Genomic DNA, 14,470 nt, shown 5'->3' with positions numbered 1-14,470 from the left:
CCCGCGATTTTTAGTAAAATTAATGGCGGGGGCTCATACATATAACAGTTTTCCACTGTTTATATGCAGCATTCGCCAGGAGGTATCTAATTGCTGCCCAGGGCCCCCACCTGCGCCCTGCACCCTACAGTGACCGGAGTGTGTGGGTTAGTGTGGGCGCAATGGCGCACAGCTGCAGTGCTGTGCGCTACCTCATGTGAAGACAGGAGTCTTCTGCCGCCGATTTCGATGTCTTCTCCGCTTCTGCCGGCTTCTGTCTTCTGGCTCTGCGAGGGGGACAGCGGCGCTGCTCCGGGAACGGACGACAAGGTCAGGTCCTGTGTTCGATCCCTCTGGAGCTAATGGTGTCCAGTAGCCTAAGAAGCGCAACCTAGCCGCAGTTAGTAGGTTTGCTTCTCTCCCCTCAGTCCCTCGTAGCAGAGAGTCTGTTGCCAGCAGAAGCTCTCTGAAAATAAAAAACCTAACTAAAAAAACTTTCTTAATAGCAAGCTCAGGAGAGCTCACTAAAAGCACCCAGCTCTGGCCGGGCACAGATTCTAACTGGGGTCTGGAGGAGGGGCATAGAGGGAGGAGCCAGTGCACACCAGATAGTACTAAATCTTTCTTTAGAGTGCCCAGTCTCCTGCGGAGCCCGCTATTCCCCATGGTCCTTACGGAGTCCCCAGCATCCACTAGGACGTCAGAGAAAGAAAAATAAGCAGCACTCAGTACCTAACTAAAAAGCAAAAAGACTTATGAATAAAGTAAAATTCATTTAGCTATAATATGCCCCTGAAAAATTGCCCTACTCTGTGAGGCACATAAAGAAGACTGGAATTCTGGGGTTACAGGGGGGAAGAGCATCGATTTTAAAGCTACAGTATAGTTTATGTGCCAAATCATCCAAGCCAACCCGCAATCCATTGGTCTAGTGTTCCCCAGCCTTGCTGAAAGAGAAATAGGGCACCAGAGCACCTGCATGGTGACCCACTTCCGGGACATCGAGTGCAGTCATAACACCTACTCCCCCAAAAGCTTGATCCTAGAAAAGGAATTCAGGCAACGTAATAGGAAAAAAGAGACTGACTAGCTGGATGAGTTGGAAAGGCTTAGAAGAGGAGAGTTTTGACTCCATTAGTTTAACTATTGAGTGCCTACTTCCCAGTCTAACCTCTAACCCACAGTCTGCAGCGTCTCCCAGATAGGACGAAAGAGGAATAAACCATAATAAAATGTAATAACATCTAGAATCATCAGTAAAAGTAAGCACAAACCTAACACAATAGGGGAAAGTTTGGTCAACACAGGGATTTAATATAAAGATTTACTATAATAAGGCACACTTTCTAATAAAAACACTAACATTTACAGAAGACACATAATAGTTTGATGATTGTTTTCATATTCTTCCCAAAGGTCCACAAAATTTCTCAAACAAGATGTGAAAAAAGGGGGAAAAAAGGAAAAAAGGAAAAAGACTGGCTCCTTACCTGCAAATACTCTGCCAGCTCGAAATAGGCTCTTCCGATCTGACATAATACCCAGCCTGTGTTGTAGTGGTGGGAAGGAAGGTGGCTTAGGATATTGATTGCTTCTTTGCAGTTATAGGAGCACAAGGCCACATAACCTTTTCCCATGTCCCTCAAGAGGCTCATTAAGCCTTCTGGGAAAAAGAGAATGGAACAAGATATAAAATTAAAATAAATATACAATCTTTGACTTTGTGTTATCCTGGGTACTTTAGTGAACTCAAATCTGTGGCACAACTAGTCCTCACTGTGCCCAAACATTATGCACTTCCACTATATGCCCAAACTAACACCCTTTACTTCAGGCACCTCATGCTACTACCAGGGAGATCCTTAACTCCCATTCTAGATGGCCTATACTCTCAAAATCGTAAAGTTTAAGAAGTACCCACCAACCTGCTCCAGTTCCAAAATTCCCCAACCAAGTTCTTTTTACCAGGTGCTTCCACCCCAAGGAAGAACCTTCATCTGGGACTCTACTCCTCTACATACGCTTCTCTGCCCAGCATTCTGTTTACATAAGTATCATTTTGTGTTTCAGGATGTGCAGTGAACCACAGACTACCCAAGAAGAGGAGTGCTTACCTGCTGCAGCTTTTTGTATAGTTAGTGCCTGAATCTGAGGGCCCACATTGGAGATCTTGCCTTCAGAGATGATAGAGGAATCCAGCTTGCTTATTTCCAAACTCTCATTCAAATTGGTCTGAGTAATACCACCTTTGTTAGTTTTGCTTTTGGTTTTACGATTTGGGATTTTGGGAGGAAATTTCATTTTCAGCTTTTTACTGTTTTCCTACAATAATGGAGGCAAACAATCTTACAATAAACAAACAAACATTTCTTTACCTTAAACCATAATTGAGTCAATCTTATAGTGAGCCAACAAAGTCTTACCTTGGTGGTAGAACTGTCACTTGTAAAAAGGCGGGAGCTACGTCGTGGTAATGCATTAGGAGGGGCAGCTATAGTTGGGCTCAGTACCTGTGGTGTAGTGCTGAGAAAAAGAAAGAGCACAAAATTACCAAAGGGAGATAAAGGGGTGACTTCAGCTATGCATCTACATTAAAGCAAAGTTCTATACGAAGATACAGCCTGGATACTATCAACATTTATCATTTCCACACTTTTCTATGCTGGTTAAGAGTCAGGAAGAACAGTTGTCTGCCCATACCCCAAAACTTGGTAGATAAAAAAAAAAAAAAGTACTGTACTCTCTACACAGGACAGCTTACAGATGTAGCTACACTCATGGTTGCTGCTGCTGCGCCATGCAGGGGTCCTAGTTGCGCCATATAAATATTGCAGGTAGGCAAAGTAAGGTGTGATAAGGTGCAAGAGGATCCACAGCATGCAATACACCGCTTCACCACTGGGTGGTGATTGTTCCACTATTGAAAACTACAGTACAGTGCTGAATAGCAGTGAATGGATATGGTACTACAGAATACTGTACAATGTAGCAAGCCCTGACAAGCGACCTAGTGCACAGTAAACACAGTAGTTCTTTTTTTAATACAATAATACTACAGGGCGGAGTACAAAATCACCGGAACGGCAGGCACCCCTGTTGCGCTGTATAAAATGATCCCTACATTAATTAAGAAATGTGAACATAAGATTTGCTCAGCATCTCCAATGCACACAAAGAAAAGCACAGTTCAGAGTTCTACACAGCTCTCTAAAAGGAAAAAAAAAAAAAAAAAAAAAACACAGCAAAACCCCCAACACTTGAATTCCCCTCATAGAGGTGAGGAGCAGCGTTAGCCTTTTAATATATAGGATAACCACAACTGCCTGAGGCCTTTAAGACAGGTACATGTAAAAGCATAAAGGGATGGGTGATGTTCCCAGGTACATCACCCCCACTTCCAATACAGTGTGGTCTTTCCCTTTCCTCGACCAATGCGTTTTGGATCTAAATCCTTCCTCAAGGTGTAGAATGTGTTTTGGACAGAGTCGTCAAAACTATAGCTTTTTGACAATTCCCATCAGTTCTTTGTTCACAGCAGAAAAAAATAAGAATTTACTCACCGGTAATTCTATTTCTCGTAGTCCGTAGTGGATGCTGGGAACTCCGTAAGGACCATGGGGAATAGACTGGCTCCGCAGGAGACTGGGCACTCTAAAGAAAAGATTAGGTACTATCTGGTGTGCACTGGCTCCTCCCTCTATGCCCCTCCTCCAGACCTCAGTTAGGGAAACTGTGCCCGGAAGAGCTGACATTACAAGGAAAGGATTTTTGGAATCCAGGGTAAGACTCATACCAGCCACACCGTACAACTTGTGATAACCTTACCCAGTTAACAGTAAGAACAACAACTGAGCCTCACTCAACGGATGGCTCATAACAATAACCCTTATTTAAGCAATAACTATATACACGTATTGCAGAAAGTCCGCACTTGGGACGGGCGCCCAGCATCCTCTACGGACTACGAGAAATAGAGTTACCGGTGAGTAAATTCTTATTTTCTCTGACGACCTAGTGGATGCTGGGAACTCCGCAAGGACCATGGGGATTATACCAAAGCTCCCAAACGGGCGGGAGAGTGCGGATGACTCTGCAGCACCGAATGAGCAAACACAAGGTCCTCCTCAGCCAGGGTATCAAACTAGTAGAACTTTGCAAAGGTGTTTGAACCCGACCAAGTAGCCGCTCGGCAAAGCTGTAAAGCCGAGACCCCTCGGGCAGCCGCCCAAGAAGAGCCCACCTTCCTTGTGGAATGGGCTTTTACTAATTTTGGATGCGGTAATCCAGCCGCAGAATGAGCCAGCTGAATCGTGCTACAGATCCAGCGAGCAATAGTTTGCTTTAAAGCAGGAGCACCCAGCTTGTTGGATGCATGCAGGATAAACAGCGAGTCAGTCTTCCTGACTCCAGCCGTTCTGGAAACATATTTTCAAAGCCCTGACTACGTCCAGCAACTTGGAGTCCTCCAAGTCCCGAGTAGCCGCAGGCACCACAATAGGTTGGTTCAAATGAAACAATGATACCACCTTTGGGAGAAATTGGGGACGAGTCCGCAATTCTGCCCTGTCCATATGGAAGATCAGATAGGGGCTTTTACATGACAAAGCCGCCAATTCTGACACATGCCTAGCCGATGCTAAGGCCAACAGCATGACCACTTTCCACGTGAGATACTTTAGTTCCACGGTCTTAAGTGGCTCAAACCAGTGGGATTTCAGGAAATCCAACACAACGTTAAGATTCCAAGGTGCTACTGGTGGCACAAAAGGGGGCTGAATATGCAGCACTCCCTTCACAAACGTCTGAACCTCAGGCAGTGAAGCCAGTTCTTTTTGAAAGAAAATGGATAGGGCCGAAATCTGGACCCTTATGGACCCTAATTTTAGGCCCATAGACACTCCTGACTGCAGGAAGTGCAGGAATCGACCCAGCTGGAATTCCTCTGTAGGGGCCGTCCTGGCCTCACACCAAGCAACATATTTTCGCCATATACGGTGATAATGCTTTGCTGTCACGTCCTTCCTAGCCTTTATCAGTGTAGGAATAACTTCATCCGGAATGCCTTTTACCGCTAGGATCCGGCGTTTAACCGCCATGCCGTCAAACGCAGCCGCGGTAAGTCTTGGAACAGACAGGGCCCTTGTTGCAGCAGGTCCTGTCTGAGAGGCAGAGGCCATGGGTCCTCTGTGCGCAGAGTCTGTTGCAGCAGCTTGATCCTGTCTTGAGAGGGAGGGGGGGTGAGGTGATCTTCCTACAGTGCAAGCAAATGAAGGGGTACCCCAGGTGGCTATGCGGGAGGGATGAGTTGCAGGAGATAAGTAATTACTGGCTCTGGACTCGCCGCTCTCTAACTCGGTCTATGGCTGCGGAAGGCGCCCGTGTGGACAGGCGTCTGCCGCCGGCCGGATCCGAGGAGTGCGGTCGTGTCTCTGGGGGGGAAAGTGTCACTGACTTCGAGACCCGGAAAGGTATATGTTCAGGGATTTTAAATTCAATATGGGTCCCACCGAACCGTCAGGTTACGGGACTACAACATGGTTGATTAATAACCCCCTCCTTGTTGAAGGAGGGGAACCTTGACCACAGCCTGTTGCAGATACAATTTGTGAATTGCAGTTAACACTGTTTCCCTCTCGTGGGGGGAAGCCGGCAAGGCCGTCGGTGAGGGGGCATCTTCTCAAAGTCCAGCTTATATCCCTGAGACACAATATCGATCGCCCAGGGATCTAACAGGGAGTGAACCCACTTGTGGCTGAACTTACGAAGGCGTGCCCCCACCGGGCCTAGCTCCGCATGTGGAGCCCCAGCGACATGCGGTGGATTTTTGTAGAGGCCAGGGAGGACTTCTGTTCCTGGGAACTAGCCGTGTTGTGCAGCTTCTTTCCTCTGCCGCCGCCTCTGGCAAGAAAGGACGCACCTCGGACTTTGTTTCTTTATTCGAAAGGCTGCATTTGATAATGTCCTGCTTTCCTAGGCTGTGCAAGAATATAAGGCAAAATATTAGAATTTACCAGCTAAAGCTGCGGAGACCAGGTCCGAGAAACCTTCTCCACACAATCCTCAGCCTTCCATATGCCTCTTAAGTCGGCATCATCTGTCCAATGCATATTCTACAGGACACGTCAAGCAGAAATCGACATAGCTTCGACTCCAGGACCCAGTATACTCATGTCTCTTTGGGCATGTTAGATATATATATATATATATATATATATATATATCTCTTAAGACAGCATCTTCAATATGTATATATCTATATATATATATCTATATATATATGAAACGAAATAGAGGAGATGGCGCCAAGGGAGTTATATCAATGCCCTACCTAAAAACGGACCCTTACAGTACTCTCCGGATAAATTACGTCAGATAACAAATAATAACATAAAAATTTATTAAAACAACATATAAACCCGACACAAATGTTCATAAGTATACAGAGTTGATACATTTACATTTGTCGCACAATTTGAACAATCAGTTTGTAGTGATGAGGAAAAAGCGTAGATATATCACTACGATTTCCTCCTTCTCCTTATTGTAGATTCGGAGGTAACATCAGATAATAGATAGATAAATAACCCAACGCGTTTCGTCTTGTTCCAAGACTTCATCAGGGGTAAAATCTCTTCATTTCAGAACATATTGTCAGCACATAAAAGGTCATTCAAAGATGTATGAACAACGTTTCAATATTTCAATGGGACTTGATTGATACAGCGAGGACCATACCTCATATATCATCAGCTTGAGTCTGACATTCAGATATTCGAATATGGGGAAGATTCATATGTGTATAGAATCTAACTGGTTCGCAAGCATAAGGAACCTCGTCGGTCAGCAGCTTGAACCTGACACTCAGAGACTCAGGAGTGAAGGCAATTCAAATGGGTATAATGTCTAACCAATTTAGAACACGTGGTAGACCCTCCAGTGGTGCAGTGCTGACAGCCAAGTCTCTGTATAATGAGACAGAGACTTGGCTGTCAGCACTGCACCACTGGAGGGTCTACCACGTGTTCTAAATTGGTTAGACATTATACCCATTTGAATTGCCTTCACTCCTGAGTCTCTGAGTGTCAGGTTCAAGCTGCTGACCGACGAGGTTCCTTATGCTTGCGAACCAGTTAGATTCTATACACATATGAATCTTCCCCATATTCGAATATCTGAATGTCAGACTCAAGCTGATGATATATGAGGTATGGTCCTCGCTGTATCAATCAAGTCCCATTGAAATATTGAAACGTTGTTCATACATCTTTGAATGACCTTTTATGTGCTGACAATATGTTCTGAAATGAAGAGATTTTACCCCTGATGAAGTCTTGGAACAAGACGAAACGCGTTGGGTTATTTATCTATCTATTATCTGATGTTACCTCCAAATCTACAATAAGGAGAAGGAGGAAATCGTAGTGATATATCTACGCTTTTTCCTCATCACTACAAACTGATTGTTCAAATTGTGCGACAAATGTAAATGTATCAACTCTGTATACTTATGAACATTTGTGTCAGGTTTATATGTTGTTTTAATAAATTTTTATGTTAGTATTTGTTATCTGACGTAATTTATCCGGAGAGTACTGTAAGGGTCCGTTTTTAGGTAGGGCGTTGATATAACTCCCTTGGCGCCATCTCCTCTATTTCGTTTCATATTTTCACACATTTAGTTCCTCCTAACAGGGAACTTAGAGGATACAGGCAGCCATATAATTAATTAATTTTAGTGTTTTATTTGAAATAGCGCAGTGGGAGAGTAATTCTTGTCATATCTATATATATATATATATATATATATATATATATATATATATATATATATATCTATATGCATACTAGGGTCTCAATCTCTGCTGATAAAGGTACCTGTCCACGCTGCCACAGCGCTATAAACCCATGCCGACACAATCGCCGGTCTGAGTAGTGTACTAGAATGTGCACGCTATCTGCAGGATCCCTGAGAACAGCTAGTGCTACCGTCTGGGCAAACGTGACACCCTAGGGGAAGATTCCCATCACATCCTGGCCCTAGTGGGGAAAGGATACTGCCTGAGAATTCCTTGTGGGAAGCTGCAGTTTCTTGTCTGGAGATTCCCGCCCTTTTTCCTCATGAGAGGAGGGAAATTTACCTCAGCTTTCTTCCCCGTAACATGTGTACCCTTGTGTCAGGGACAAATGAGTCATCAGTGATATGCAAATCATCTTTTATTACAATAATAATATATTGAATACCTTTCAGCCATTTTGGCTGTAACTTTGCATTATCGTAGTCGACACTGGAGTCAAACTCCGTGTCGATATCAGTGTGTATTATTTTGGATAGTGATCATTGTGAGACTCTGAAGGTCTCTGCGACATAGGGACAGACATGGGTAGATTTCCTGTCTGTTCTCTAATCTTTTGTGCAATAAATTCACCTCAGCACTTACACATATCCAAACAGGTGTCGGCGTTGTCGACGGAGACACCCTCTCACACACATTTGCTCTCTCCTCCTCCTTAGGGGAGCCTTTTACCTCAGACATGTCGACACACGCGTACCGACACACCACACACACAGGGGATGCTCTATTTGAAGACAGTTCCCCCACAAGGCCCTTTGGAGAGACAGAGAGAGAGTATGCCAGCACACACCCCAGCGCTATATAACCCAGGGATTACACTACAACTCAGTGTTTACCCAGTAGCTGCTGTATATACAAATTTGCGCCTACATTTATGTGCCCCCCCCCCCCCCCCTTTTTCACCCTTTGTGTATCTGGATACTGCAGGGGAGAGCCTGGGGAGCTTCTTTCCAGCGGAGCTGTGAATAGAAAATGGCGCTGGTGTGCTGAGGAAGAAGGCCCCGCCCCCTCAGTGGCAGGCTTCTGTCCCGCTTTCTGTGAAAAAATGGCAGGGGTTTTTACATATATACAGTGCCAGACTGTATATATGTATTTTTATTGTCAAAAGGTACTTCAATTGCTGCCCAGGGCGCCGCGCCCCCCCCCAGCGCCCTGCACCCTACAGTGACCGGAGTGTGTAAGTGTGCTGGGAGCAATGGCGCACAGCTGCGGTGCTGTGCGCTACCTTAAATGAAGACAGGAGTCTTCTGCCGCCGATTTCGTCGTCTTCAAGCTTCTGTTCTTCTGGCTCTGCGAGGGGGACGGCGGCGCGGCTCTGGGAACGGACGATCGAGGACAGGTGCCTGTGTTCGTACCCTCTGGAGCTAATGGTGTCCAGTAGCCTAAGAAGCACAAGCTAGCTGCAAGCAGGTAGGTTTGCTTCTCTCCCCTTAGTCCCACGTAGCAGTGAGTCTGTTGCCAGCAGAAGCTCACTGAAAATAAAAAACCTAATAAATACTTTCTTTACTAGTAAGCTCAGGAGAGCCCACTAGGAGCACCCAGCTCTGGCCGGGCACAGATTCTAACTGAGGTCTGGAGGAGGGGCATAGAGGGAGGAGCCAGTGCACACCAGATAGTACCTAATCTTTTCTTTAGAGTGCCCAGTCTCCTGCGGAGCCAGTCTATTCCCCATGGTCCTTATGGAGTTCCCAGCATCCACTAGGACGTCAGAGAAATTAAATAAAATAAATATGATGCTTTCAAAGAAAAGAACACCATAACTACTGTGGAACAGCAAAGCTTGGTTATGTTTTGGGACTGCTTTGCAGTGTCTGGCACAGGGTGTCTTGAACCTGTGCAGGGCACAATGAAATGGAGAAGAACAAAACAATGGCCTATTCTGAAGTTGCCTTCAATGAGCCTGGACCTGAATGTTATAAAACATCTATGTAAACATCTGAAACGTGCACTCTGCAGGACGCACCAATAAAACCTGAGACAGCTGGAGCAGATTGCTAATGAATTGTGGGCAAAACTACCTGTTGACAGGTGTAGAAGTCTCATTGAAGGCTACAGAAATTGCTTGACTGCAGTGATTGCTGTTAAAGATTGGGCAACAAATTATTAGGCTAAGGGTCCCACCATTTTTATTCACGCCATTCTCATTTGTTTTATTATTTAAAACATATTCTGTTGAATCAAAACACAAAGTCTGATTTCTTTAAATATAGAATAAAAAATGCTGGATGCCAATTACTTTTGTCAGTTATTTCAGAGAAAAATAAGAATTTACTTACCGATAATTCTATTTCTCGTAGTCCGTAGTGGATGCTGGGAACTCCGTAAGGACCATGGGGAATAGCGGCTCCGCAGGAGACTGGGCACAAAAGTAAAGCTTTAGGACTACCTGGTGTGCACTGGCTCCTCCCCCTATGACCCTCCTCCAAGCCTCAGTTAGGATACTGTGCCCGGACGAGCGTACACAATAAGGAAGGATTTTGAATCCCGGGTAAGACTCATACCAGCCACACCAATCACACCGTACAACCTGTGATCTGAACCCAGTTAACAGCATGATAACAGAGGAGCCTCTGAAAAGATGGCTCACAACAATAATAACCCGATTTTTGTAACAATAACTATGTACAAGTATTGCAGACAATCCGCACTTGGGATGGGCGCCCAGCATCCACTACGGACTACGAGAAATAGAATTATCGGTAAGTAAATTCTTATTTTCTCTGACGTCCTAGTGGATGCTGGGAACTCCGTAAGGACCATGGGGATTATACCAAAGCTCCCAAACGGGCGGGAGAGTGCGGATGACTCTGCAGCACCGAATGAGAGAACTCCAGGTCCTCCTCAGCCAGGGTATCAAATTTGTAGAATTTAGCAAACGTGTTTGCCCCTGACCAAGTAGCTGCTCGGCAAAGTTGTAAAGCCGAGACCCCTCGGGCAGCCGCCCAAGATGAGCCCACCTTCCTTGTGGAATGGGCTTTTACAGATTTTGGCTGTGGCAGGCCTGCCACAGAATGTGCAAGCTGAATTGTACTACAAATCCAACGAGCAATAGTCTGCTTAGAAGCAGGAGCACCCAGCTTGTTGGGTGCATACAGGATAAACAGCGAGTCAGATTTTCTGACTCCAGCCGTCCTGGAAACATATATTTTCAGGGCCCTGACTACGTCCAGCAACTTGAAGTCCTCCAAGTCCCTGGTAGCCGCAGGTACCACAATAGGCTGGTTCAAGTGAAACGCTGAAACCACCTTAGGGAGAAATTGAGGACGAGTCCTCAATTCTGCCCTGTCCGTATGAAAAATTAGGTAAGGGCTTTTATAGGATAAAGCCGCCAATTCTGAGACACGCCTGGCTGAAGCCAGGGCCAACAGCATTACCACTTTCCATGTGAGATATTTTAAGTCCACAGTGGTGAGTGGTTCAAACCAATGTGATTTTAGGAACCCCAAAACTACATTGAGATCCCAAGGTGCCACTGGAGGCACAAAAGGAGGCTGTATATGCAGTACCCCCTTGACAAACGTCTGAACTTCAGGAACTGAAGCCAGTTCTTTCTGGAAGATAATCGACAGGGCCGAAATTTGAACCTTAATGGACCCTAATTTTAGGCCCATAGACAGTCCTGTTTGCAGGAAATGCAGGAAACGACCCAGTTGAAATTCCTCTGTAGGGGCCTTCCTGGCCTCGCACCACGCAACATATTTACGCCAAATACGGTGATAATGCTGTATGGTTACATCCTTCCTGGCTTTGATCAGGGTAGGGATGACTTCATCCGGAATGCCTTTTTCCTTCAGGATCCGGCGTTCAACCGCCATGCCGTCAAACGCAGCCGCGGTAAGTCTTGGAACAGACAGGGTCCCTGCTGGAGCAGGTCCCTTCTTAGAGGTAGAGGCCACGGGTCCTCTGTGAGCATCTCTTGAAGTTCCGGGTACCAAGTCCTTCTTGGCCAATCCGGAGCCACGAGTATAGTCCTTACTCCTCTCCTTCTTATGATTCTCAGTACCTTGGGTATGAGAGGCAGAGGAGGGAACACATACACTGACTGGTACACCCACGGTGTTACCAGAGCGTCCACAGCTATTGCCTGAGGGTCCCTTGACCTGGCGCAATACCCGTCTAGTTTTTTGTTGAGGCGGGACGCCATCATGTCCACCTTTGGTTTTTCCCAACGGTTCACAATCATGTGGAAGACTTCTGGGTGAAGTCCCCACTCTCCCGGGTGGAGGTTGTGTCTGCTGAGGAAGTCTGCTTCCCAGTTGTCCACTCCCGGAATGAACACTGCTGACAGTGCTATCACATGATTTTCCGCCCAGCGAAGAATCCTTGCAACTTCTGCCATTGCCCTCCTGCTTCTTGTGCCGCCCTGTCTGTTTACGTGGGCGACTGCCGTGATGTTGTCTGACTGGATCAGCACCGGCTGACCTTGAAGCAGAGGTCTTGCTAGGCTTAGAGCATTGTAGATGGCCCTTAGCTCCAGGATATTTATGTGAAGTGACGTTTCCATGCTTGACCACAAGCCCTGGAAATTTCTTCCCTGTGTGACTGCTCCCCAGCCTCTCAGGCTGGCATCCGTGGTCACCAGGACCCAGTCCTGAATGCTGAATCTGCGGCCCTCTAGAAGATGAGTACTCTGCAACCACCACAGGAGAGACACCCTTGTCCTTGGTGACAAGATTATCCGCTGATGCATCTGAAGATGCGACCCGGACCATTTGTCTAGCAGATCCCACTGGAAGGTTCTTCGTGGAATCTGCCGAATGGGATTGCTTCGTAAGAAGCCACCATCTTTCCCAGGACCCTTGTGCATTGATGCACTGAGACTTGGCCTGGTTTTAGGAGATTTCTGACTAGTTCGGATAACTCCCTGGCTTTCTCCTCCGGGAGAAACACCTTTTTCTGGACTGTGTCCAGGATCATCCCTAGGAATAGAAGTCGTGTCGTCGGGATCAGCTGCGATTTTGGAATATTGAGAATCCAACCGTGCTGGCGCAGCACTATCTGAGATAGTGCTACCCCGACTTCCAACTGTTCCCTGGATCTTGCCCTTATCAGGAGATCGTCCAAGTAAGGGATAACTAAAACTCCCTTCCTTCGAAGGAGTATCATCATTTCGGCCATTACCTTGGTAAAGACCCGGGGTGCCGTGGACAATCCAAACGGCAGCGTCTGAAACTGATAGTGACAGTTCTGTACCACAAACCTGAGGTACCCTTGGTGAGAAGGGAAAATGGGGACATGTAGGTAAGCATCTTTGATGTCCAGAGACACCATATAGTCCCCTTCTTCCAGGTTTGCAATCACTGCTCTGAGTGACTCCATCTTGAATTTGAACCTTTGTATGTAAGTGTTCAAGGATTTTAGGTTTAAAATTGGTCTCACCGAGCCGTCCGGCTTCGGTACCACAAATAGTGTGGAATAGTACCCCTTTCCCTGTTGTAGGAGGGGTACCTTGATTATCACCTGCTGGGAATACAGCTTGTGAATGGCTTCCAATACTGCCTCCCTGTCTGAGGGAGAAGTCGGTAAATCAGACTTTAGGAAACGGCGAGGGGGAGACGTCTCGAATTCCAATTTGTACCCCTGAGATACCACCTGAAGGATCCAGGGGTCCACTTGCGAGTGGGTCCACTGCGCACTGAACTTCTTGAGACGGGCCCCCACCGTGCCTGAGTCCGCTTGTAAAGCCCCAGCGTCATGCTGAGGACTTTGCGGAGGCGGGAGAGGGCTTTTGTTCCTGGGAACTGGCTGTTTGTTGCAGCCTTTTTCCTCTCCCTCTGCCACGGGGCAGAAATGAGGCGCCTTTTGCCCGCTTGCCCTTATGGGGCCGAAAGGACTGCGCCTGATAATACGGCGTCTGCTTAGGTTGAGAAGCTACCTGGGGTAAAAATGTGGATTTTCCAGCAGTTGCCGTGGCTACCAGGTCTGATAGACCTACCCCAAATAACTCCTCCCCCTTATAAGGCAATACTTCCATGTGCCTTTTAGAATCCGCATCACCTGACCACTGCCGCGTCCATAAACCTCTTCTTGCAGAAATGGACAGCGAACTAACTCTTGATGCCAGTCGGCAAATATCCCTCTGTGCATCACGCATATATAGAAATGCATCCTTCAAATGCTCTATAGTCAGTAATATACTGTCCCTATCTAGGGTATCAATATTTTCAGTCAGGGAATCCGACCACGCCAGGCCCGCACTGCACATCCAGGCTGAGGCGATTGCTGGTCGCAGTATAACACCGGTGTGAGTGTATATACATTTTAGGATATTCTCCAGCTTTCTATCGGCAGGTTCCTTTAGGGCGGCCGTATCAGGAGAGGGTAGTGCTACCTGTTTAGACAAGCGTGTGAGCGCTTTATCCACCCTAGGGGGTGTTTCCCAACGTGCCCTATCCTCTGGCGGGAAAGGGTACGATGCCAATAACCTTTTAGGAATTATCAGTTTTTTATCGGGGGAAACCCACGCCTCATCACACACTTCATTTAATTCCTCGGATACAGGAAAAACTACAGGCAGTTTTTTCTCACCAAACATAATACCCTTTTTAGTGGTACTTGTATTATCAGAGATATGCAATACATTTTTCATTGCTTCAATCATGTAACGTGTGGCCCTAGTGGAAGTCACGTTTGTCTCC

General features: G+C 46.4%; 1 protein-coding gene across 2 annotated transcripts in view; it reads right to left on the bottom strand.

Moving 5' to 3' along the window:
- The window catches only part of CDC27 (cell division cycle 27), a 255,809-nt gene that overhangs the window by 87,645 nt on the left and 153,694 nt on the right, over nt 1-14,470 (bottom strand). For both annotated transcript variants that reach the window (XM_063959474.1, XM_063959475.1), the window contains 3 exons: nt 2,403-2,502; nt 2,094-2,301; nt 1,470-1,642 (listed from right to left, as the gene is read on the bottom strand). In XM_063959474.1, coding sequence (XP_063815544.1) covers nt 1,470-1,642; nt 2,094-2,301; nt 2,403-2,502 — 481 coding nt within the window. The remainder of the gene's footprint in view (nt 1-1,469; nt 1,643-2,093; nt 2,302-2,402; nt 2,503-14,470) is intronic.

This window comes from Pseudophryne corroboree, chromosome 3 (genome assembly GCF_028390025.1).
Source record: "Pseudophryne corroboree isolate aPseCor3 chromosome 3, aPseCor3.hap2, whole genome shotgun sequence".
Taxonomy (NCBI): domain Eukaryota; kingdom Metazoa; phylum Chordata; class Amphibia; order Anura; family Myobatrachidae; genus Pseudophryne; species Pseudophryne corroboree.
The sequence above is the reverse complement of the archived record's forward strand: the minus strand, read 5'-3'. Positions and strand labels throughout refer to the sequence as shown.